We start from the raw sequence: 25,197 nt of genomic DNA, 5'->3' as shown, positions 1-25,197 counted from the left end.
AGGTAATTCATTAGTATATTTATTTATAGAGCAGTATTTCGATGCATGTAGGGATACAGGAAGACAGAGTCACTGTCCTGAAGAGTTTATCATCTAAATCCGAATGTCCCAGGCTTCCCAACTGTATTAGTTTAACGTCAGATGCTCTGTTTTAACTGTACAGTGCCTGATCCTATATCGGACTCAAATCATTGTTTTCCAAATCTCCTTGAGATATCCAGATTATAAAACCAAAATCTGTTCTCTTCCAGCCTAGATGACAGTGATAAGCCACATACATTTCTATAGCACCTTTCATCAGTAAAACTTACTTTGCTCTTGCACCAGCAAAACCTCCATGCAAGGAACTTCCTTTGCGCTGAATTGTGGCCTGGCTAGGGTGGCAGAATAGGGGCTAAGGGAGAGCCAGGCATGCAGCAGTGTAGCTGCTGGGGAAGCAGGCCCCTCCTACAGCTGAACTGTGTCTCATATACCCTATACTGCTAACACCTACAGCCATTTCTCACTTAGCCTTAGTAGTAGGGGTCTATGCTTCTGAAGCAAGAGGGTCTGAATTCTGTCCCCACTGTCACAATGGTGATCAGCATGGAGGTCACCATGAAGTCTTAGGTGGCTATGGATTTGCTACAATACTATTATTATTGCAATAAACAATGAGTTAGCATCAGGTCTCCGTAGGGCAGAAGTAAATGTGAGTCTAAATTAAGCAAGAGTCTAAATTAAGCAAGTGTGCTTCGTAATATGGTGCAATTGACAGATGGGTCATAAGTACCCTGCATTTCACAGTCCTATCCCCTGCCTACTGGACAGCTCAAGAACCTCAGTGACAAACTCCTCAGAAAGCTGTGGTCCATCCACCTTGGCCAGAACAGCAGTCCCTGTAATATGTTTACTCACAGTATATCATTCAGCCTCTAGATGGTCGTGTGTGCTGTATAGTTCCAAACAGGGTGTGATCCCTGGTAAACAATAGAGACAAAAGTGGAACTCAAGCTGAATGGAAGTCTGTTTGTCTGTAGTTGTAGCTTTTTTCTTTCTGTTGAAGAAGAGCTTACATTGATTCTATATATCAGAAAAGTCACTACAACATGGTACCTCAAGAGAACAGAGAATAAAAGAGGTATAAGAGGGGTGATGCTTGGGGATCCCTAACTTTCTCGAGACAGGAGCAACAACTTTTTAAAAACTACATTCCTTTATAGCAGTTTGTCATGTTGGTTGTACTGCAGCACTGCAGTTGTACAGAAAAACTCCCTATCCTCCTTGTGTTACAGTCCTGCCCTACCTCCTCCCCCAACCCCCAGCCACCTGCAACTAGAGAGCAGCTCCTGGTATGAACTTTAAAGAAGACCCTAAGCCTCTGGTTATGAGCAGGTGCAGATCAACTGAACTATATGAACGAACTCAAAGCATGGATGTTTCAGTTATGAAGGAGAAAAACTTTCAAATGATTATTGGATGTTTTTTGTTTTAGTTCAAACTATTTTCAAGACCTAGGAGCCTAATCCCACTGAAGTCACTGGAAGTTTCCCACTGACTTTAGTGGGAGAAGGAGCAGGCCTTTAGATGCACATGTGTGCAGCACCCATTTACTTGACTGGGATTTGCTTGTGCTTTTATAATACTTGGCCCTAAATCTCATCTTTGCAGATGCCCTGCTATCTAAGAACTTTAACTGCAAGCAACCATATTGCTCTCGTTTGATTGTGGAAATATTACCTGAGTTCAGTGCCTAATTAGGTGTTGTGCATTCCAAATGGCTCTGACAGTGCTGCCTACTTAAAAGATTATTTAGGGAAAGAAAAGAATTGGACTGGCTACAAGGGTAAATTTCTTTTTCTAAAACCAGCAGCCACAATCCCATGCGGTGTGACCTTTTCAGATCTCAGAGAATAAGCGCTGGTGGGTATCATCAGCTCTGGTATGGGAGGCCTCCAAAGAAACCTCATTTGCTTCAAAAGGTGATGTTAGGAATGCAGCTGGGCACTCTTTAACACTGGGTACATCTACACAGTGAGCAACAGTACAGCAGTGAGTTTAGAGCCCGGGTCAACAGACGTGGGCTCATGGGGCTCACACTACAGAGCTAAAAATAGCTGTGCAGAAATTACATCTTGGCCTGGAGCTTGGCCAACCCCCCTCCCTTGGCTTCAGAACCTGAGCCCAAATGTCTCCACTGCTAATTTTAGTGCTATAGCGCAGGCGTCACGAGCCCCAGTCTGTCTCTGAGACTCGCTGCTGCAGGCAGTATAGACAGCCCATGTCAGTGCTGAATGCCCAGCAGGGCCGTCCCTAGGGGGGTGAGGGGCCTGGGGCGGAAGTGACGAATCCGTCACTTCCAGGACCAACCATGCCTGGCACCGGTCAATCGCACCAGCAGCCCGTGGGGCCCCCCAAAGCACAGGGCCCAGAGCAGTCGCCCCAATTCGCCGTACCCAAGGGACGGCTCTGATGCCCAGTAAGGTATAGTGTTAAAGGGCACTGTTCTGAAGTCATTAAGGACCCCCTGGTACTTTTCACCAGAGCCAGTGTCAGCTCTACAGCCCTCTTGCATTTGAATAAGACATCCTTCACTCTCCATAGCAAACTGCAGTGCACGGTTAGCCAACTGATGAGGTCCACCTCAGAGGTGACTGCATGTCATTGGCAGATGTTTTTTGAAATTTTTAAAGCAATTTGGGATCATTTGGAATGAAGGATCCTGTATTAAATGTAAGAGACATATTTCAAATGAATTCCCGTAGAAGAAATAAACCAATTGAAACAATATGGCCAGTTAGCAAGTGACCAGTTAAAGACCTGCTACCTAAATTCATTTTATTAAAATACTATTTTTAAAGGAATGGGTCTGTTAAATGGATACAGTTTTTGTATGGTGCTATGCCTTTAACTGCCAAACAAATTCAGGAGGAGAATCCGACATTTTCATGTTAGGAATCTGAGTTTTCTGAGCACACATAATTGTGAACAGGATTCTTCTGATTTCCCTTGTGGACAGGTGACTCCAAAACTACCTACTGCAGGATTTCATGCCCCTTCCTCTGAAGGAGCTGATCACTGTTGCAGAAAGGCGACTGTACTAAAAAGACCATTGTTCTCATCCAGTAGGGCAGTACTTGTGATTAGCACTTTATTGCAGGCAAAGTTTAACTTCCCTTTCCTCTGAGCCAAATTGATTATGTTAGAAAGACAAGCATTTTCTAAGGACAAGACACACTAAGTGACACAGGGAGAGTAAAATGAATCTAAAATATGAGGCGAGGCACTAGAAAAAAATTGTCAATTTTCTTTTGAAATCTGTGCAGCACTTCTGCAGTCAGACCAACTTTTCCTCTGATCATACAAACTAAAGAGGGTCAGGCTGGGTCAATACTTGGATGGGAAACTGACAAATATCATCTAGGTGCTACTGGAAATAGAAATGAACCTGATCTGAACAGCCCAGAATTTGGGGGAAGTTCAATTCTGGATCTGAACATTGTGGTTCAAGTCTATCTTTATTAATGTGATGGCCTCCAAGTGTCAGCACTGAAGCAACGTACCAACACGGGTGTTAGAGAACATTGTGCTGCTGGAGGTGCATATTTCAGATGAGACATAAATGCACTCTTATGTCTGCATTACAGTCATTAAAGGTCTCCTGGCACTTTTTACAAGAGTGTATTCACCCTGATGTCCTGGCCAAATTCCAATTCAGGCTCTTTCCCTTGAGGGCATGGCTACACTTGCAGATTTAGAGCGCTGTGAGTTAAACCAGCCCTCGGAAACCGCATCAGGGAAAGAGCTGCAGTGTGTTCACACTGTCAGCTGCAAGCGCACTCAGGGGCGGCTCTATGTATTTTGCCACCCCAAGCAAGCACGGCAGTCAGGCTGCCTTCGGCGGCATGCCTGCGGGAGGTCCGCCGGTCCTGCGCCTTCGGCATACTCGCTGCCGAAACCGCGGGACTGGCGGACCTCCTGCAGGCATGCCACCGAAGGCAGCCTGACTGCCACCCTCACGGCAACTGGCACGCCACCCCCCGCAGCTTGCTGTTCCAGGCACACGCTTGGTGCGTTGGTGCCTGGAGCCGCCCCTGAGCGCACTGGCGTAGCTACATTTGCGGCACTTGCAGTGGCATTGGGAGCGGTGCATTATGGGCAGCTATCTCACAGAGCACCTCTTCCCATTATGGCGCTGTAGCTTCTGCAAAGGGGGCAGGGAGGTGCGGGTCATTCTGGGTCCTGTCCCGTTGCCCCGTGATGCATCGCTTCACATCCCAGCAATCCCTGTGCTTCTGTCCACATTTGGCACCATCTTTCAACATTTTTTGTACTGCGCGCTCTTGTCTTCCCTTTCGGTCTGAGGGAATGGATCCCGAACAGCTGAGGAACATGCTGATGGGTTTCGCAAGCACGTCACGAATTACAGTCGAGTTACTCCTTAAGCTACAAACTGACAGTGAGAAATCTGACAATGATGTCAACTCGCATAAAGCATACCACACGAGACTGCCTGTGGCATTCACGGACATGCTCATGACAGTGGAACGCCGCTTTTGGGCTCGGGAAACAAGCACTGAGTGGTGGGATCACATCGTCATGCAAGTCTGGGATGATGAGCAGTGGCTGCAGAACTTTTGGATGAGAAAAGCCACTTTCATGGGACTGTGTGCTGAGCTCGCCACCACCCTGCGGCGGAAGGACACAAGATTGAGAGCTGCCCTGCAAGAGGAGAAGCAGGTGGCTATTGCAATCTGGAAGCTGGCCACTCCAGACAACTACCGATAGGTCGCTAACCACTTTGGAGTGGGAAAATCGACCGTTGGAATCGTGCTGATGCAAATTTGCAGGGTCATTAATTGCATCCTGCTCAGAAGAACCGTGACTCTGGGTAACGTGCAGGACATTGTGGCTGGCTTTCCACAAATGGGTTTCCCTAATTGCAGAGGGGCGATAGATGGGACACATATTCCAATTCTGGCAACAGCCCACCTAGCCTCCGAGTACATTAATCGGAAGGGGTATTTCTCTATGGTTCCCCAGGCGCTTGTGGATCACCGTGGGCGTTTCATTGACATTAACTCAGGTTGGTCCGGAAAGATGCATGATGCACGCATCTTTCGGAACACAGGCCTGTTCAGGAAACTGCAAGCCGGGACTTTCTTCCTAGACCAGAAGATCACCATAGGGGAAGTCGAAATGCCCATTGTGATCCTTGGAGACCCTGCTTACCCTTTAATGCCGTGGCTCATGAAACCCTACACAGGGAGCCTTGACAGCAGCAAGGAGCGGTTCAACAACAGGCTGAGTCAGTGCAGAATGACTGTGTGTGCTTTTCACCATTTAAAGGGCCGCTGGCACTGTCTGTATGGGAAGCTGGACCTAGCCGATGACAACATTCCCACGCTTATATCCACATGCTGTACCCTCCATAACATTTGTGAAGAAAAGGGTGAAAGATTCACTCAGGCATGGACCTCGGACGTTCAACACCTGGAGGCTGAATTTGAACAGCCAGAGAGCAGGGCTATTAAGGTGGGAAACGAGACAGTCACAGATTTGCGTATGTCCTGTTATCATATTCAGCCTTCCTGTCTGGAGTGCCTTGCAATGAGTGCTGCACTTCAGGCTGGCTAAAATGCGTGGTGATGAGGTTGAGTGCAGTGGGTAAGGGTTGTAGTTTCAGGGCTGGGTGGTGAAGCTACAGGTGTTGGAAGCAGCTGGTGGTGATAAGAACCTGGATGTTGTGAAAAGTGGGTTGGCGGTGACATGGGGGCACAAGGGAAAGAGTTTTGGGACAAGGGCTGCGGGGGAGGCGGGCGCAGAAGTGCTCCGCCTACATTGCTATGAGCGCCTGTACTGAGTCTACTTGATGCTCCATGATGCTTAGCAGCTGCTCCGTGCTTTGGTGCCAGCGATCCGCATTCTGCTGGCGGACCCTCCTTTCACTATCCCGCCACTCCTGCACTTTTTGATTTTCATTAAGGGACTGCTGCATTACTTCATGCAGCATGTCCTCTTTGCTTCTTCACATCTGCTTCCTGATTCTTTGGAGTCTTTCGACCGTTGATAACAAGGACAGCTGGGATCTCAAGGTTGCATCTGTAAAGCCAAAATACAACACTTAACAGAGGCAGCATCATTCACACTAGTCAGAGCAATGATTCGACCATATTTAAAGACAAGTCCAGTGTACACAATAGCAGAAATTGCCCATCCCAAAGCAAGCACACATAACCCACAGGAGCCCCAAAATAGTGAGTAAGCACAGGGGCAAGGGGGACTGATTGTTTCACAGCTGTACTGTCCTCTGGGGTTCTGTGCCTTGGGGAGAGCCAATATCTACTGTACACTGTCCCCACATTTTCCACAGGATGAGTTCGTCCTAGAAGACATCTCGCTGCTGAGGGTGACGTGGGAAGCAAGGAGGTATCTTCTACTACAATGCGGCTTCCGCCCTGGCCCATATGCAGCTTGCCTGTATGCAGCAATGGTCCCCCCGCCCGTCATGGCACAGTGGCACGGACATGTTAGCCTTACTGGGACAAAGAGCACAGTAGCTCTGACAAGGAACCTGCGCAAGCGGATTGCCCAGCTTTTCCATGAGACCTTTGAAGAGACCACTGAGGCCGATTACCGCGATGTGAGACAGCACATCAACGCTCGATTCCGCATCTAGGCATGCATGCAGCTCTAACCCTCCTCGCTCCAAGAGCCCACACCGAACAACTTCCCTCCCAAAATAAAAGCCACTTACCGGGCACCTCCTCTGGTGTTTGTTCTTCCCCAAGCACCATCGGCTGCGACTGTCTACCTTGCTCCTGGCTTGAAAACAGCTCCTGACTGCATGAATCTAGGGTTGCCGGGCTGTCTCCCTCCTCCTCAGCACCTTCACTCCCGCTTTCCTCCTCCTCCTGCCTTGTTGAACTGGGCTCTGAAGTGTCCACGGCGCTCTTCGGAGTGGAAGTGGAGTCGCCCTCAAGTATTGCGTCCAGCTCTTTGTAGAAACGGCAGGTCGTGGGTGCAGCACCGGAGCAGCAGCTTGCCTCGCATGCTTTGCAGTACACATTCCGCAGCTCCTTCACTTTAACGCTGCACTGCCGTGCGTCCCAGTCATTGCCCCTTTCCATCATGTTCCTTGATATCTGCCCGAAGGTATCGTAATTCCTACAGCTGGAGTGCAGCTGGGACTGGACAGCTTCCTCCCCCCAAACACTGATGAGGTCCAGCACCTCGCCATTGCTCCATACTGGGGATCGCCTGGCGCGTGTAGGCATGGTCACCTGGAAAGATTTGCTGAGAGCACTCCACGCCTGGCTGAGCAAGCGTTATGCTTCTCGTGGAGGTGGATTACCAGGAGCGCTCCAGCCATGGAGTCCGGGCGCTCTATGTGCCTTGCCAGTGTGGACGCATCATGAATTAGGGTGCCCGGGGCTGCTTTAATGTGCTCTAACTCGCAAGTGTAGCCAAGCCCTTAAATTCCCACTGCACTTTCAATTGGATATAGGGTGACCAGACAGCAAGTGTGAAAAATCAGGACAATGGGTGGGGAGTAATAGGCACCTATATAAGACAAAGCCCTGAATATCAGGACCGTCCCTATAAAATCGGGACATCTGGTCACCCTAATTGGATACCAGATTGTTCTTAACTGTTGTGCGGAGTTGCTCTGTGACGTAAAACATCTGCTGTGTCCCACCTTCAGAGGCTGCTGTATTTCAGCGGTAGCTGAAATGATCCCTTGCCAACCACAGAAGGGAGCTGGTGAGGCAGCTGTGAACTCTGTTCCTGCTTCTTCCACTGAGTTGCTGAGTGATCATATAAGCAAGTCACTTACCCTCTCTGAGCCCCAGTTGCTCCATCTGTAAAAGGGATCTATTCTCAGAGGAATTAGTAGGCTTAATTATGGTTTGTGTGAAAAGGGTTCTGAGGAACTCTGATGAAAAGTGCCACAGAAGTGTGCAGAGTACTAATATTCTTTTAGAGTCTGAAACAAAGCCCTTTGAAGTCAATGGAAAAGTTTCTATTCACTTCAATGGGCTTTGAATCAGAGCTTAAGACTTCACTTATTCGGTTGCACACACTTACTACTTCTTTTACTCGGTTTCAATGTCATAATCTAGTTATAGCCTGAGAATTCCAAGGGGAAAAAAATATTCCAATCAAAGTGTTGGGGTTGTTTAAGTTTGTAGAAATTAGAATTCCAAACGTTGTCTTTGAATTTAGCAGTGACTTTATAACACAGTAGTATCCAAAAGCCACAGCAAAAATCAGACCCCACTGGGTTGGTCACTGTACAAATATCAAATAAAAAATAGCATCTACCCCCAATGAATTTACAATCTAAATAACAGAGGTCTGCTGTCACTCTGAGCTGGCTAGGCATGAACAGGTTAAACTTCTAAAGGTGCAAGATGGATTTCTTTTTGCACCATCTGAAAAAAAAAAAAAAACGGTCACAGACAGTTAGCCACATTAGAGGAGTACTAAGGAGCACATCTGCAAGCTAAGCATACATACCTTCTGCCTGCCTGCTTGTCCATACCACAGCCCCTCTTTGTGCAGTCACAGAAGATTCCACAAGTGCTGACTTTTGAATCCCCGTTACAAACAAAGGTTTCAGGAGGAAGCAAAAACCCTCCATCAGCCAGGTAGGTCTAATATGTTTATTGTTTTACCCAAACAAACCCTGGGTTCCGAAGTTAGAGAAAGCTTTGAGAAATGTTATCTACATGCTTCAGTAGTTGGCTGGTTTAGACTAGAGCTGTCTGGGGGCGTCCAGATGGGAATTTGATCCTAAAGAATGTAGGAGCCACATTTGCTTCTCAGTCTACAAGTCTTGGGTGTGTGCTGTGGGGAGTTAGCCCCAGCTCCTTCAGAAGGCCCTGGGTTAATCTTTTTTAAAGAAAATGCTGCAATGGCAGAATCATCAGAGAGGAAAATAAATGTAATCCTGCAAAGTAACTTTTAATCCCTGCACTAAGCACCTGTGTTCCTGCCAAGATACCAGTGATTACAGACTGATGGGAGACTTCAAGAAACAGCAGAGGGAGCGTTTACAAATTAAGACTCAATGTTACCCTGGGATCTAATCTCTTAGAGAGTCAGCAGTCTAACATTCTAATAAAAGCTATTCAAATAGCAAATAAAGTGCTTTGCAAATCTGTTTGTGACTAGAAGCTGAGTTAGTTCACTAGATTCATGGGGTCATATCATTCATTACTTGCAATTTAGTATCCAGACAGCTACCAGGTATTTGTGAAAACAGCTGTGGGTACTAAACGTTTTATGAATTTTAGCCAAATGATTATATATTTGAAAATTCATATTAAATAGCGATGTTTGTTATTCATTATCCTCCTGTTTAAATTGCTTCAGTCATCCAATTGGAGAGCAGAAACATTATCATGTGACTTAGGTGACCAATCAAACAGCATTTATAGTCAAAGAGGACACAGTTAAGGGAAAAAAAGAGTTATCTGAAAACTATACATCCCAAGCTTTTCAATGGCTATTTCTGAAAAAACAAAGACATTTTTGCTGGACATGTTGGTAACACAGGCTCCCCACTAGGTTCTAACACAATCCCCACAACACGATTTTAAAGGTGCAAATCTGTATCTAGTAGGCACGACGGGAGATTTCAAATCATTTTAGCCAACTCAGTTTTAAAAAGCACCTTTATTCTTTATCCTCATGTAGAAAGACTTCTATTTGAATCCCTCCACTCATTCTCCCTTCTCAATCACATCAAATTCAAGCTTCTTGTTACCACTTTCTATACCCTACACAGTATTGCCAGTCCCAAGCATTCAAAAATCATGACTCAAGCCCCAAAAATGCATAAGATTTTAAAACATAATATATTCAAGGTTCTTTTTATTTCTCTTCTGGCTTTTGAGCCTTTAGCGTGCACACAGATCACGCTCTCACAATTTTCTTGCGACTATAAGGGCTACAAACTTATTTTTTCTTTTAAAATGAAAAATGAGATTCTCATCAAACCACCTGTCGTGGAGCTGGGGCTTTAATAAAAATCCTAGATAGCATGAAAATCACAAGATTTGGCAACACTGCCTACATAACTCTGCCCCACCCCCCTTAGTTGCCCTTGTCTCTTATAGTTAAGGCTAAGATTTTGTCAGGGATATTTTTAGTAAAAGTCACAGACAGGTCACGGGCAATATAGAAAATTTCACGGAAGCCTGTGACCTGTCCCTGACTTTTACTAAAAATATCCCTGACAAAATGGGGAGCCCAGTTGCGGGGGCTGCACCAAGCTGCAGGGGCTGCCTCAAGCTCTGGGTGCCCACACTACCTGTGGGGTCTCAGAGCTCCAGGGTTCCCAGCCTCAGAGCTCCGGGGTACCCCCGCCACCTGCAGAGCTCTGAAGGACTCCCGGGGCCCACGGCAGCTCAGAGCTGGGAGGCCCCCACCCCCCGTGTCGGCCAGGAGCTGCGGGAGCTCCACTGCGGCTAGGAGCTGTGGCCCCACCTCCGCCGCAAGTGGCAGGGAGCTCTGGGGGGGCCCAACTGCCTGTGTTGGATGGGAGCTGCGGGGGGGCCCCGCTGCCCATAGAGACCAGGAGCTGTGGCCCCGCCACCCACGGCAGCTTGGATCTGCAGCACCGCTGCCCATGGCAGCTGGGAAGTCCGTGGGGCCCCCGGCACCCGCGGCCACATGGAGTTGCAGGGTCTCCCCGTCACCTGCTGAGGCCAGGAGCTGTGGCCTCACTGCCCATGGCAGCTGGAAACTCCGGGGGACCCTGGCATCCACAGTCGCAGGGAGCAGCAGGGGGACCCTGCAGCTTTCGGCCAACAAGGCTGAATTCATGGAGGTTGCTGGAAGTTAAGGATTCTGTGACTTCAGCGACCACCATGAAAAAATTATAGCCTTAGTTATAGTGTCCTTCCCAACTCATCTTGTGCTCCACCTGTGGTGCCAGGACAAATGCTCATTTGTCCATTTCCCCCCGCAATCATCTTCTACCTTGCCCCCTACCCAGGGAACACATCCATAGAACACTCCTGACCCATCACCCTCTCTTCTTATAAGAAACCTTTCTCTCCTTTACTCATTAAACCACTCACTTATTCAGAGTGCAAGTGTCTAATGTTGGAAGTGAGGGGTGTGAGATCTCTGGAATTTAAGCTAGTAATTGCTGTTGGGAGATGACAAGGGATAAGGGAAATTAAGAAGGTTTATTTAACAAAATAATTTGTAACCTACAAGTTTTGTTTCTGTCAAGGTTTGTGCCTATCATCACCTCGATCAATCTACCTGTGTTCTCCATGTCCACTGAAGGTAGGACAAGAAGTAATGGGCTTAATCTGCAGCAAGGGAGATTTAGGTTAGATATTAAGAATATCTTTCTATCTACAAGGGTAGCAAAGCTCTGGAATAGTCTTCCAAGAGAGTTTGTGGAATTCCCATCACTGGCGGTTTTTAAGAACAGGTTACATAAATACCTGTCAGGGATGGTCTACATATACTTGATCCTGCCTCAGTGCAGGGGTCTCGTCCCTTCCAGCCCTACATTTCTGTGATTCTATGACTGAATAGCACAATCCAGTTATGACAAAAGGATGCTGCAAATAAACTGGTCAGTCTTTTCCATCTCTAATTTCTCTGATCCCCAGAGGTAAATGGAAGAATGGACCCTTCAGTGTTATTTTCCAACATGTTTTGTAAATTTATACATTATTTTAAACTGAGGTTTTAGAATAAAGAAAGCAAATGCAAAACATTCCATTAGAACCTGTCTCAAAGAAGCAGGTGGTGAATGACAAAGGCAAATAACAAATACAAACAACAAAGAAATTGAGCATAATATGAAAACAAACAAAAAACATCTTGGGATTTTCAAACCAAACAGAAGGTGATTAGCTACTGATACAGTGGGTCAAATTCCTCCCTGAACTACTATGACCTCATCCTCTAGGACCTTCATAACACCCACATGGTGACATTAAATCTGACATGAATTTGGCCCATACATTTAAATAAATGTTACAGTATTTTTATTGCGAATTCTCAAATTTCTCAATGTTCAACTGGATTTTCACTGAGAAATATTACAGTACATCAGGTCTTGTGTGTGTATGGAGAACAGAGTCATTTTTGGACCGCCTGGTCTTAAATGTTTCCTCACTCGCAGACTCCAGATTATTGAATAGGGCTTGTGGATTACAATTCACAGCCCAATCATTTTATTTATTCTGCCACAAGTATCTTTCTGATGCCTGGATGGGCCAGTATCATGTTTATGCCAAGTTCAGTCCATATTCTAAACAATATGACTAGGGGGAAGAAGGAAAAACGTACAAAACTGGATTTTCCCACCAGCATATTGGTCTTTACATTTTTGTAACCCAGACCAGGGGTTCTTAACCTTTTTCTTTCTGAAACCTCCCCCCATGTTATAAAACCTCCACGGCCACAACAACTATTTTTCTGCATACAAAAACCAGCGCCAGCGTTAGTGGGTAGCAAGCAGGGCAGTTGTCCGGGACCCCGTGAAGCTAAGCTGCTTAGGCTTTGGCATAAGCTCCAGATGGCAGGGCTGAGGGTAAGGGCTTCAGCCCTGCGCGGCTGGACTTTAGCTTTCTGCCCTGGGCCCCAGTGAGTCTAACACCGGCCCTGGTTGGCAGACCCCCTGAAACCTGCTTGTGGCCCCCCACAAGAACTGCTGACCCAGACTACATGGATTTTCCTTGTGCTCTGCCCCCTTCCCTGCTCACAGCATGTACACCAGGGGTCGGCAACCTTTCAGAGGTAGTGTGCCGAGTCTTCATTTATTCACTCTAATTTAAGGTTTTGCGTGCCAGTAATACATTTTAATGTTTTTAGAAGGTCTCTTTCTATAAGTCTATAATATATAACTGAACTATTGTATCCCTGGTGAAAACAGAACTATTGTTGTATGTAAAGTAAATAAGGTTTTTAAAATGTTTAAGAAGCTTCATTTATAATTAAATTAAAATAGAGCCCCCCAGACCAGTGGCCAGGACCCTGGCAGTGTGAGCGCCACTGAAAATCAGCTTGCGTGCCGCCTTCGGCACGCGTGCCATAGGTTACCTACCCCGATGTACACTGTGCAAAATAGGACAAGGAAAATAAACCAGTCTCTGTGGCATCCAGAGTGTACTAGGAGCTTCAAGGAGAGAAATGGAGAGGAGATACCCGTTCCGCCTGGCCAAGAGTGCAGCCTACAGTGTGATATCTTCACGAACACTACCCTGGGGAAACTAAGGCACAAAGGCAGCAAAGTGACTTGCCCCCAGTCACAGAATAGGTCAGCATCAGAGCCAGACGCAGAGCCCAGAGCAGACCGAACCGCCCTGCCTCCGGAACAATGCACGCTGCGATCTGGAGCTGGGAGGCGGTCCAGCAGCCATTCCTGCCCCTGACATGATGTTGACAAACACATGGAGGGATCCCCCCATTTACCCACCCCCATGCCCTGGCGCGTCTCCCGCGCCCAGGTCGGTCTGCAGCCTCCCTCCTCTCCCATCTTACGGCTTTCACCAGACCTCTGCTCTCATCTAACGAGCCTGCAGCCTAACCCTTCACACCCCAGCTCTGACAACTCCCCTACCTGAAACCCACTCTGCGGCGGCCACGGCAAATCTGCAACGTACTCGGGCTCAGGCAGCTGCTGGGAAATGTAGTTCCCTCCGCTGGACAGTTCCCTATTGGGGGATTGACGCTAACGAGAGAGAAAACTCCAGTTCCCAGAAGGGATGTGATTCCAAGTGTCTCTTTAAAAGCAATCCCGGCTGGCAGGCAGTGTAGGTGCAGAATGGTTCTGCTATAGGGTCTATAGGGATTGGGGATGTGAACAGGTAGGGGAAAGAGTCCCCTCTTTATTAACATTTGAAATACCAGCAGTAATTAAATACAACAAAACCTGACCTCAGCAACCAACCGAGCAACAGGCTGAGATTAGTTACTTAATATAGATGGTGTCCATTTAAAGATCAAACTAACAGCTCAGGGAAGGCCTGGTTCTCCCACCTTTACCCACAAAAGTGGTTTTTGCTCAAGTGAGTAGTGCCAATCAAAGGAGTAAATATTACTTAACATATGCAAAAGTTATGGAGTCCAATCCAGAGTTACTATCCAAACACCAAATTCAATCTATGAATACATTTTAAGGAAATATTTTATTTATGCTCAGCCTGGTTAAATTATAGAACAACTTGAAACTACATCTCGGAGAAGCTGATGTAGTGAACCATGATAGAGTAGTTAGCACTAGGTACAAAAAAAACAGGACACCTGGGATGATCCTGAGCCCATAAAACTGGACAGTTGGGAGTGTGTACTGAGCACCCTTTCAGATTTCCCAGGGCTGCTATGTTAAAAAAAGGATGATTCTGGGAAAACCTGAACAGGTGGCAACCCTTGTTAGAGTCCAGCAAATAAATTCATAACAAATTTATTTTGCAGGAGATTCAGGTGGAGAGAGGAGATTTCTGTAGATTGTGATTTACTCAGCGTAGTTTGTTTTTCAAAATGCACCAAATAATTTCTGTGACTAATTCTTGGTCTATAGCTCACCTATATTGTTGATATTCAAAATGCAAACTTTTAATTGAACACATGGGTCACATGGTATGTTTCTATTCTCCGACTGGGCACGACTCTGAGAATCAGGTTTCTGGTTCACATAGTCATGATTACTAATTCAGAATCTGCCTTTCTTGAACATTCTGCATTATTCACCCTTTCAGTGAACAGTCTCCCCCCATTCCCTCTGTTATACTTGTTACCTAGTAAGTTCACAGAAAAAGGGTCACAAATGCAGTCAAATATTCAGAGGGGTATATTTTTTTTTACAATATTCACTCAGTTCTGGCATAATTCCTTATTTAGACCTTAATAGCTCTTATATTGCACTTTTCATTTGTAGATCTCAAAGCATTTTACAAGACTGAGTAAATATCATTACTCCATTTTATAGGTGAGGAAACTGAGGTACAGAATTGACATGGCTTGTCCAAGGTCACACAGTTGCCTAACTGATCGCCTTGACATTGTTTAAAGCATGCCTGATATGGTTTTCTGTATCTCTTTTTTTTTTTCAGATACTGATAGTACCATGACGCAATCACCAGACATAATGTCCCTGCAGATGATATCCGCTATTAATAATTCATCCTTGATTCAGCCAGGCTTTTCTCTGCTGAATTTTGATGGGCAGGTGTTTTTTTTTGGACAGAAAGGCTGGCCAAAGAGATCTTGCCCCACTGGAGTTTTTCTCCTTGACTTAAAAAAAAATGAACTCAAATTGAAGCCTGCATTTTTCTCTAAGGATTCCTGCTATCTTCCCCCTCTCCGTTACCCTGCTGTCTGCCCTCTCAGGGGCAGAACAGAGTCTGAGAAATGCCATTATGTCATCCATGGTGGGAAAACACCAAACAATGAACTATCTGATAAGATTTATGTTATGGGTATAGTATGCAAACCTGGCAAGAAAATCACCTTTAAATGCACGGAGAAAGAGTTAGTTGGGGATGTTCCTGAAGCCAGATATGGCCATACCATTAATGTAGTTCATAGCCGAGGTAAAAGCATGAGTGTTATATTTGGGGGAAGGTCATATATCCCTCTTGGACAAAGAACCACAGAAAAATGGAATAGTGTAGTAGACTGTATGCCCCAGGTGTTTTTGGTTGATTTTGAGTTTGGATGCTGTACCTCATACATCCTTCCAGAGCTTCAGGATGGACTTTCTTTCCATGTCTCCATTGCCAGAAATGATACCATCTACATCCTAGGGGGTCATTCTCTTGAAAATAACATCAGACCCCCCAACCTATACAGGCTAAAAATTGACCTGCCACTAGGCAGCCCAGCTGTGAGCTGCACCATCTTGCCTGGGGGGATCTCTGTCTCCAGTCCTCTTGTGACTCAGACTGGCGATAAAGAGTTTGTCATGGTTGGGGGCTACCAGTGTGACAACCAGAAGAGGATGTTTTGTAATACAATCACTTTAGAAGATAACAACATAGAGATTGAGGAAAGGGAGACCCCAGACTGGACACCAGATATTAAACACTGCAAGATATGGTTTGGTAGTGATATGGGTAATGGGGCCATATTGCTTGGTATACCAGGGGACAACAGGCAACTAATTTCAGATGCAAACTACTTTTACATTTTGAGATGTGGAGGAACAAGAGAAGATGACGAGGAGGCGGCACAAACTTGCAGTCAGACATCTACAGAAGACCCAGGGGACTCCACTCCATTTGAAGATTCAGAGGAGTTCTGTTTTAGTGCCGAAGCCAATTGTTTTGACGATGATGATATTGACACTTATAACGAAGATGATGAAGAAGATGAATCAGAAACAGGCTACTGGATCACCTGCTCTGCCAACTGTGACATTGACATCAACACTTGGGTCCCTTTCTATTCGACTGAACTGAACAAGCCAGCTATGATCTACTGTTCCAATGGAGATGGCCATTGGGTCCATGCTCAGTGTATGGATCTGTCTGAGGGCATGCTCATACGTCTTTCAGAGGCAAATGTCAAGTACTTCTGCAATGAGCATGTTGATCTTGCTAGAGGGCTGCAAACACCGAAGAAGGTTCTGCCTGTGAAAAAACAACCCATGAAACCACTGCGCAGAAAAACATCCATGAAGTTAGCAACTCCAGTAAAAAAATCTTTTCTTCGGAGGTTATTTGAGTAGATTTGAGCTAATGATTAAGGTTCAGCTAGGATTAAATGAAGAAACCACAAACCAAGGATAGTTAATGATGATTGAAACAGAATTTAATATTAGAGCTCCTAGTGGTGTTTTATTTTATTAATTTTAATTATTAGATTGTTTCAGTTTAATGTAGCTCACAAATAAATGTTTATTATGTGTATTGTAGTAGCTTTCAGTGGTCCCAATCAAGATTAGTGCCCCATTGTGCTGGGCACTATACAAACACATAGGATCATATTTAGACAGCCTTCCTCAAATAGAATAGTACAATTACGTCATAAATATCCCCATTGACTTTACAGAAACTATTTGAAGAGTAAGGCACTACCCTGTGTGAATAATGATGTAGACTCTGATCCATAGGAAGCACAGTGTTACCCATTTTGCTTTTGCAAATCTATCTACTCAATCAATAGAACTAGAAATATCAGGTCTAATTCATGATTGCATTGCTCCAGTTTTACACTGGTCTAATGAATTAAAATCAGGTGACTTAGGCCTAGTCTTCACTTACCGGCTGGTCCGGCGGCACGCCATCGATGTTCTGGGATCGATTTATCGCGTCTGGTTAAGACGCGATAAATCGATCCCGGATTGATCCCGGAAGTGCTCACAGTCGGCGCCGGTACTCCAGCTCGCCGAGAGGAGTACGCGGCATCGACGGGGGGAGACTTCCTGCCGCGTCTGGACCGCGGTAAGTTCGGACTAAGGTACTTCGAATTCAGCTACGTTATTAACGTAGCTGAATTTGCGTACCTTAGTCCGATTTGGGGACTTAGTGGGGACCAGGCCTAAAATTGGAGTAAAGCCATGTTAGTTCAGGCCCATTGTATCAAAAATATGAAGGCAGTTTTCAAAGGGGCTCTCTAACTTGGGAAGCCTCTATTTTGGGGTGATTAATTTTGGACCTAATTTTGATTTTGAGAGGTGCCAGGCAGCCACTGATCAGCGCCAGCTGGAGTTGTGGAAGCTCAGCTCATCAGAAAATCAGGCCATTTATTTAGGTGCTGAAATACTTGTTTTGTTTTCATTTTTCAAGGTGGGTCTCATGGACAGGCCCTCCCCATGTAAGAAAGATCAATTTGTTCAGCCTGCCATTTGTGTTTGTATTTTTAAAAGTATAATGAACTAATAAAGTTTATAATAAAAATGGCCTTTACCTTTGTTTCCACCTATTATGTGGGTAGCTAAGTACTGTGAATCTCAGGTTGAAATAGCTCTGTCTTCATTTGCAAACAATGACTATAACTGGTATAGTATATATGTCTGAGATGCCTATGTTAAGTCTGATAAAGAGCCTGATTCTGCAGCCGCTTCTTGCCCAGAATTCCCATTGACTTCAAAAAGAGTTCCTCACATTGAACAGGACTTTTATCATTTCCCTTGGGTCCACTGCTACCCTGCTATTTCTTTACCCTGCCCCCTGCCCCGGGGTGACTCTGCAGGTGTGAAAGTATTGAAATGTAGACTGTAGCTCATAGTGGTTCATTTTGCCAATGGGCCATTGTGAGGAGTGGAAACTAATACCGTTGTGTGCTCAAAGCAGAATGAATTCAGATGGCAAAAGTCACTGTCAAGGTTGACTGGCCCAATATTTTATTAACTTTTTGTGGTGTCTTGGATTACCTGTTTGTAAAGTCCCTGTAAGTCTTAAATTTATTTTATTTTACTTTTGTTACTGTATCAATTCACTTAAAAAAAATCAATATAATCAGATCAACACTTGTGAGCCTACGATACTAGAGCAGTGTGTTCATAGTTCAACTCGCATGCCTGGCCCTTGGATAAAAAAGAAAAACAACATGAGCAGAACAGTACTCTTGAGCAACCTGTGCAGCTCTGGTCACGTGCAACCCTTGCAAACCAGTATATGTAGTCAAACATTCCTGAGCAACCCTAATAGTCACCCAGGAATGCTCACAGCACCACACTCATGTCCAATCCTGCAATAACAATCAGTATGCACATAAGCAATAGAGGAAAACAAAGATCTACAATAAACCAATGCCAGTTTCCAGCTTTTAAGTGTGTTGGGGGCTGCAGTGCAGAAACTCAGAAGTGAGTCAATCTGATTCTCCTCTCACACTAATTTTACACTAGTGTAAGGCCATTGGCTTCAATGATGTTACTCCTTTTTCATGCCAGCATAAATGAGAGCAGAATCAAGCTCAATATGTTGTTCCAAAGAACATGAAATATATCCCTTAAAGTTGGTAGAAATTTGGCTGCCAAGATCCATATTCTGTAGGGCAGATTCTACTCTGCTAAGGCCACACTATTCTGGAGACATAAAGAGCCAGAAACAATCTCCAGGGACTAACTCTACCACATAGAGTGGCATAGGTGACTTTTGCCACACTGCCACCATCACATCCTACAGCACGAGATCACATCAGAGGAATGATTAATGGTAGGAGGGGTCATGGCCAAAGTCCTCTGTGCTCAGGCTATTCTGAACTACATAGCAGCCCATTGATAGACATGAAGAGGCTTCAATATGTTAGAATAGCCCCTGTGGTTGCTGAAATTTACACTGGGGTCTACATCAGCTTCCAAAGCACTATATAATATGGAAGACTAGAATCTGCCAGGCACAAAAAATGGCTTACAGCCACCTTTTGTCTAGTCACCGCCCTGTGCCCCTCCACTCCCAGGATGTGCCTTCTGAGAAAAATAGCACAGAAGCTGGCCTTATCACTTGTCCAGCCAGGGGCCCAGTCCATTGTACTAATAAATTGTATATTTGTGTTGCCTTTTTAAAATATGCATTTATTTCAACTAGAGAAGAAAATTGCTAAGTGAAACCATGAGTCCAGCTTTGATGTTAGAGGAAGCTTAACAGGTATCAAATCAGAAATCAGAAAATACAATTACTGCAGGAGAAGGAAGTCATAAGCAGTATAAAATATAATATCCCAGATGGACTGAAATAAGAGATCAGTGGTCATTAGTCCCTATTGTGAAGATGCTTAACACAGCATTCAAGATTAGAGAATATACCGTATATACGCGTTCATAAGCCGAATATTTTTGGTAAAAAAGTGATGCATCAAAGAGTGGGGGTCGGGTTATAAATGGGTCTACACCAAAATTTGATTATTTTAAACTCTATGGAATTGTTGAATTGAATATCTAATACATTGTCGTTTTGTTTACCCCTCAGCTCCCATTGGCTGGGAATGGCGAACCAAACCACAGGGAGCTGAGGGGCGCCATGCCTGCAGACACTCCAAGTAAACAAAACATTCTGACCCGCCAGTGGCTTACCCTGTTGGGCCGGTAGCCAAAGTTTTCCAACCCCTAAAATATAGGGTCGGCTTATGAAAAGGTCATACAGTTTTTGCTGTTTTACCTATCCATTTTGGGGGGCCAGCTTATAAACGAACGGGCTAATGAACGAGTATATATGATAATTGATTTTGTGCTGTCTCCAATGCCACTGGAAGGCAGATGTGTGCTGTGAAAAAGTGCTGATTGGTTCCAAAAGATGGATAATCAATAGAAAGTATTCCTTCTTCATAGAGGGTTGGTTAAGAAGATAAAATGTAGCAGATATTAATGTATGGGTAAGGAAACCTCTTTCACATCTGCATCTATCTGTCTTGTTTTGTAACAAGTATGGGCAATATCATGATCTCCAATCTCATTTTAGGGACATGATTTTGCAATTGGCTTTCAAGACTCATTCATGGATTTTAATGTTTATAAAAGGGACCTGGAGTCTGACATGTCTTCTATCTATAGAACAGGTACAGCATAAATAGTGGTAGTGCAAGCTTCCAAGGCACATCTCTCTGCTTTACACATCTTCTGTAAAGAATCCATGTGTTACAGACAAAACAATAAGGCATAGTTTTTAAAAAATGACTAGTGATTATGGGTACCTCCACTATTGGGTACCTAACTTGAGACATTTAAGAAAGATGTGGACAAATTGGAGAGGGGCCAGAGGGAGCAACAAAAATGATAAAAGGATTAGAAAACTTGATCTATGGGGAAAGATTAAAAACACTGGGCATGTTTAGTCTTGAGAAAAGAAGACTGGGGGGGGACCTGATAACAGTCTTCAAATATGTTAAGGGCTGTTATAAAGAAGATGATGATCGATTGTTCTCTGTGTCCATTGAAGGTAGGACAAGAAGTAATGGGCTTAATCTGCAGCAAGGGAGATATTAGATATTAGGAAAAACTTTCCAACTATAATGATATTTAAACTCCAGAATAGGCTTCTAAGGGAGGTTGCGGAATCCCTGCCATTGGAGGCTTTTAAGAACAGGTTGGACAAACACCTCTCAAGGATGGTCTAGGTTTACTTGGTCCTGCCTCAGCACAGGGGAGCTGGACTAGATGGCCTCTCAAAGTTCCTTCCAGCCCTACATTTCTATGACTCTATTATTTTTTAAAGGGAACTGACTTCTGAGAAATTGCTAAGCACCAGCCCTCTGAAAATCAGGCCCCATTGCCATTAAGGCATCTCAGTTTGGGGCTCAAAAATTGAGGCTCCCAAACTCCCTAGTCACTTTTTGATAAATATAGGCTCCAATTAGTTTATAAACCTCCATCTCTGAAACACACATATATCTGTTGGGCGGGGTGGGGAGGCGGACACACAGAACTCTATACCACTTGAGCCAATAAACTTCTTTACCTCATAACACTAGTAGGTATCTTAGCCTGTTTGTGGTGTACTCAAACACAAAGCTAGCATGTTACACTGTCACAATGACTACCTTTTGGGGTGAAAAGGTAGTTCAAACTCCAAGCATCTTCATTTCTTGGTCCCTCTCCTGAGACTGCCAAGGGGGCCAATTACTGCTTTCTGAATGTTGTAGTTTTAAGGTGTTGATATTTGTATGATGTAGACACTACTAAGAACAATTTGGCCTGATTTCAATGGTAATAAGCACCAGAGTTGTTGGGAGCTGCTGGTGCTCAAAACCTTTGCAAATCAGGTCAAATTTAATCAGGTCACCAAACATCAACTGGTGGATTTGAACTAGTGCCCTGGAGATGAAAGGGGCTCTACCTCCTTACAAGTGCTCTTTATCCTCCAGTTCCCCTATGATTCTGATGCTATAAGTATATGTGGAAAGTGAAACCCAGACAAGGAATTAAGCTAATCCAAAATCTCAGGAGACTCACTGAGCTATGTTTTTTAACATGGCCTCAATTTTTCCACCCACCATTTTGTGTCAAATGTCAATTGAAAGTATAAACTTGAAGGTACAAAGTATAGCATTTAGATGTCTAATTAGCGGATTGTACAAGAAAAGCAGATAGCTAAAAGACGAAACGTTGTCATTTGTGCTCACAAAACTGATAGATGTTTCACATACATTTTTGAGCTATCACTGTGATGGGCACAAAAAGAGAGAGAGAGAGAGATTGTGTATCTTGGGTGGAGTGGAGGCAATGAAAGGAGACAAGAACTAAGAGGTAGGTGAGTTATTTTTGCAATTGACTTTAAAGCCAAGGATGGCGAGCTAGAATTTGATGCAGAGGATGTGAGGAAGTCAGTGGAGAGACTTGAAGAAGGGCTGGACATGGTCAGAGCAAGGTAGATGAATTTAAACAGAGACTGGATGTCATTTCTAAATGAAGAAGTAGGAGATTTCAAGAAAAGTAAAAGAGTTTTTAACTGTGCTATGGTGCATGTAATGTCCTATGGAGTGAGGGGCTGGAGTGGGCTTTTGGGCTTCATGGGGAATCTTCATATGTGTTTGTATAACGGCTACAACAGCAGGGCCCAAATCCTGCCTGGGGCCTTTGGCTTTACTATAATGTAAATGTTGACAAATACTCATGATTTGAATGAAAGGTACTGAATAAATGCAAGATAATTATCTTTAAATTGTTTGCACAGCTAAAAAACTGTCCAAGACATACAAATCCAAAGTCGATTTCTAAGAACTTTATTGAAAACCAATTTTAAAAATAAAGAAACTGGAATACAGTAAGTAAGAATAAAAACCGTAGACAAATGCTGTGTTACAATGCATTGAAAACATCTTATTCAAATTAGAAATTATGATGTTGTAAATATCTAGGGTCTGGTTCTGAACTCCTTTATTCCAGCATAAATCAGGACTGATTCCATTAAAGTCAATGGAGATATCCTTATGAAAAAAAAATGGTGTGAGACCAGAATCAGGACCCTAGCTTGCTACACAACATTTCACAGCACAATAGTTGAATATGCCTTTAATAAGTTCTTACAGAAACTCTAAACAAAGAAAAATATAGAGTATGATTATATAAAAACAGCAAGAATTCAATACAATTTTCACAACAAGAAAACCATTGCCCACAAAGTAATCATCTGAGGTATTTATACTAATTATTAGAGTAGAAAAAATATGTTTTTTGAAAGCATAAAATGAATACAAGTGTCTCCACTTATTTAAAGCCACTTCAAAATCAAACAGCTTAATGATAGATCTTTTCTCAAATATGGAGGGAAAACCCAGTGCATCTTTTAGCAGTCAAGAATCACTTGCATTCAGATGCATGCCTGTGCGTCTGTAGTATTGTTTTTCTAGTCTCTGTGTACAAAAGCTTCACTTGCAGCAGGTGTTTAGCATTTGAATTGTTTAGTTTAATGAGTTAAAACTTTCAAGCAGAAAGTCTGTTGATTTAAATAATATGACAACAACGGAAAAAAAGAGATGAAACTAAATTCAAGTTTGTTACAAAAAATAAAAATAACAATTGCCTTTCTGATGAGTGCCAGCCAAACTGTGCATAGTTGCTAGTACTTGTAATATGTCTTGCTGGCTTAATAGTGTAACTTCCACGCTGTTATTTCACAAAAGAATATGTTTAAATTCCATTGCACTCCTAAGTCCCAGTCCATGTACTGTTCAGTGTATTGAACTTCCCCAGAGTATGTGCCCAGTCTTGTAAATCCTTAAGTGCATGAGTAATCCTTACTTAGTCCTGTTGAAGTCAGTGAGTCAAAACTCACTTGCTTTTACATAAGCAGTTTGTTGAAGTCATTTTTTGATTTGAGAATTTCAGTAAAAATACTGAGATAATTTACGCAAAAGGAGCAGATTTTGGACCATTGACTTGGATGGAACTACATGTGTGAGTAAGGTGGGTGAAATTCACTCCTGTGCAGAGGGCTAGCATACACTATTTAAATCCCATTTGAACCCTACTTTAAAGACTAGTCTTAAATGTTGCATTTGCCTTATGCTGGCCCTCAGCACAGAGATGAATTTCACCATGAGTGAGGGTTGCTAGATTGGACGCTGTAGTACTGAAACGGATTCAAGTATAAAAAACATGGTATATTACAATCACAGCAAATAAACATGCAAAAAAATGGATACAACATATTTGCATGATGAAATATTTCCAAACCAAACCAAAAATATTGTTTGAGTTGGTTTCTGAATTTATTAGAAAAGTTTGCTACATTATGTAAAGAGTTAAAAAAATTGATCTGCGAAGAAAAAGAATTAAAATGATCAAAATCAGCACTATGCTATAAATGGAAAATTATACTGCAAAATATATAAAAGGCACCATTTTTTGCAGTGCTTCTGAAAAATGATTTGGAAGCATGTAAGTTCCAAAAAAACCTGTATTAAATATTGGCAACCCAAAGTTCTGTAATGCTTAAAGTTTGTTTAAGGAAATGATATGAAGTGTGAAATCTAAATTATAAAACTCTTTTATGAGAAGTAGATATTGCATCCAATAAAATCAAAATAATCAATCAGAATAACACTAAAATATATTTAGGAATTACTAGCACTTAATTCTCCCTATAAATTGTCTATAAATGGTAAATACCAAATTCTAAAAGATACAGTATATAATCACAACTAAAAACTACTACAAAAGATAAAAACTATTAGCTCTTTACAGTTTAATTGCCAATGAGCCAAATGCAATATCAAAACAGAAAATAAAAGCAAAATTGAATTGCTTAAAAAAAACACATGTGCAGTTATTTGTGCATTTAATCCTGTGTCATGTATAATTCTCCAAATATCAAAATACCTCAGCTAATCATTGCGTAATGAGCATGCAGTGTGGGATTTTCAAAAGAGTTTAGGAGCATAACTCCCAGTCATTTAGGTACTTTTGAATTATATTTCCTGAGAAGTTTATCTGATTAATTTTGTAATTTAAATTTGGACCCCAACCAGCAAGGCACTTAAGCACGTGCTTAACTTTAAGCATCCGAGTAGTCATACTGAGTTTAATGGGACAATTCATGTGCTTAAAATTAAGCATGTGCTTAAGTGCTTTGCCACATCAAGGTCATAAAGTATGCTATTAATTCGATTAGTATGTTCAGGAATAATTTAGTTGCCAAATTTCACCACATTTTTTAATAAATATTCAACGAATATGTTAAAATCATTTTACCCATGGTCACTATTAAAGACTGGATATTTATCACCTGTAATAGTCAAGTTTGCTGTGCTATCTGATCTATTCCCATTATGTATATAAGGCATCTATCAATATCACTGTAC

At 43.4% G+C, this 25,197-nt stretch overlaps 2 protein-coding genes across 5 annotated transcripts in view; one reads left to right on the top strand and one right to left on the bottom strand.

Moving 5' to 3' along the window:
* The window catches only part of IFTAP (intraflagellar transport associated protein), a 72,248-nt gene extending 58,625 nt beyond the window's left edge, over nt 1–13,623 (bottom strand). Inside the window, exon 1 of one of the 2 annotated variants that reach the window (XM_054025631.1) lies at nt 13,577–13,623. The gene's annotated coding sequence lies outside the window, so the exon portion shown is untranslated. Of the gene's footprint in view, nt 1–897; nt 1,504–13,576 lie in introns of those variants that run through there. The other variant, XM_054025632.1, reaches the window with a different exon arrangement.
* RAG2 (recombination activating 2) lies at nt 8,520–17,864 on the top strand. Of its 3 annotated transcripts, none has more exons than XM_054025629.1 (3): nt 8,520–8,630; nt 11,228–11,283; nt 15,069–17,864. In XM_054025629.1, exons 2-3 carry the CDS (start codon nt 11,271–11,273, stop codon nt 16,682–16,684), a joined length of 1,629 nt encoding a protein of 542 aa, XP_053881604.1. In that variant the 5' UTR covers nt 8,520–8,630; nt 11,228–11,270; the 3' UTR covers nt 16,685–17,864. The 3 variants fall into 3 exon arrangements, with proteins under 3 accessions (XP_053881604.1, XP_053881603.1, XP_053881605.1); XM_054025628.1 differs by having other exon boundaries at nt 11,228–11,329; XM_054025630.1 differs by lacking the exon at nt 11,228–11,283.
* Nucleotides 17,865–25,197: the final 7,333 nt, after the last annotated feature.

The sequence above is a fragment of the Malaclemys terrapin genome, chromosome 4 (assembly GCF_027887155.1).
Source record: "Malaclemys terrapin pileata isolate rMalTer1 chromosome 4, rMalTer1.hap1, whole genome shotgun sequence".
NCBI classification, from domain to species: domain Eukaryota; kingdom Metazoa; phylum Chordata; order Testudines; family Emydidae; genus Malaclemys; species Malaclemys terrapin.
This window is presented reverse-complemented; position numbering and strand designations above follow the sequence as displayed.

Bases quoted from the DNA above. Each gene is read 5' to 3' on its own strand.
- RAG2 (XM_054025628.1), top strand. From the start codon at position 11,299: ATGGGCTTAATCTGCAGCAAGGGAGATTTAG. The intron at 11,330-15,068 runs GTTAGATATTAA...TTTTTTTTTCAG, and splicing joins CTGCAGCAAGGGAGATTTAG to ATACTGATAGTACCATGACG.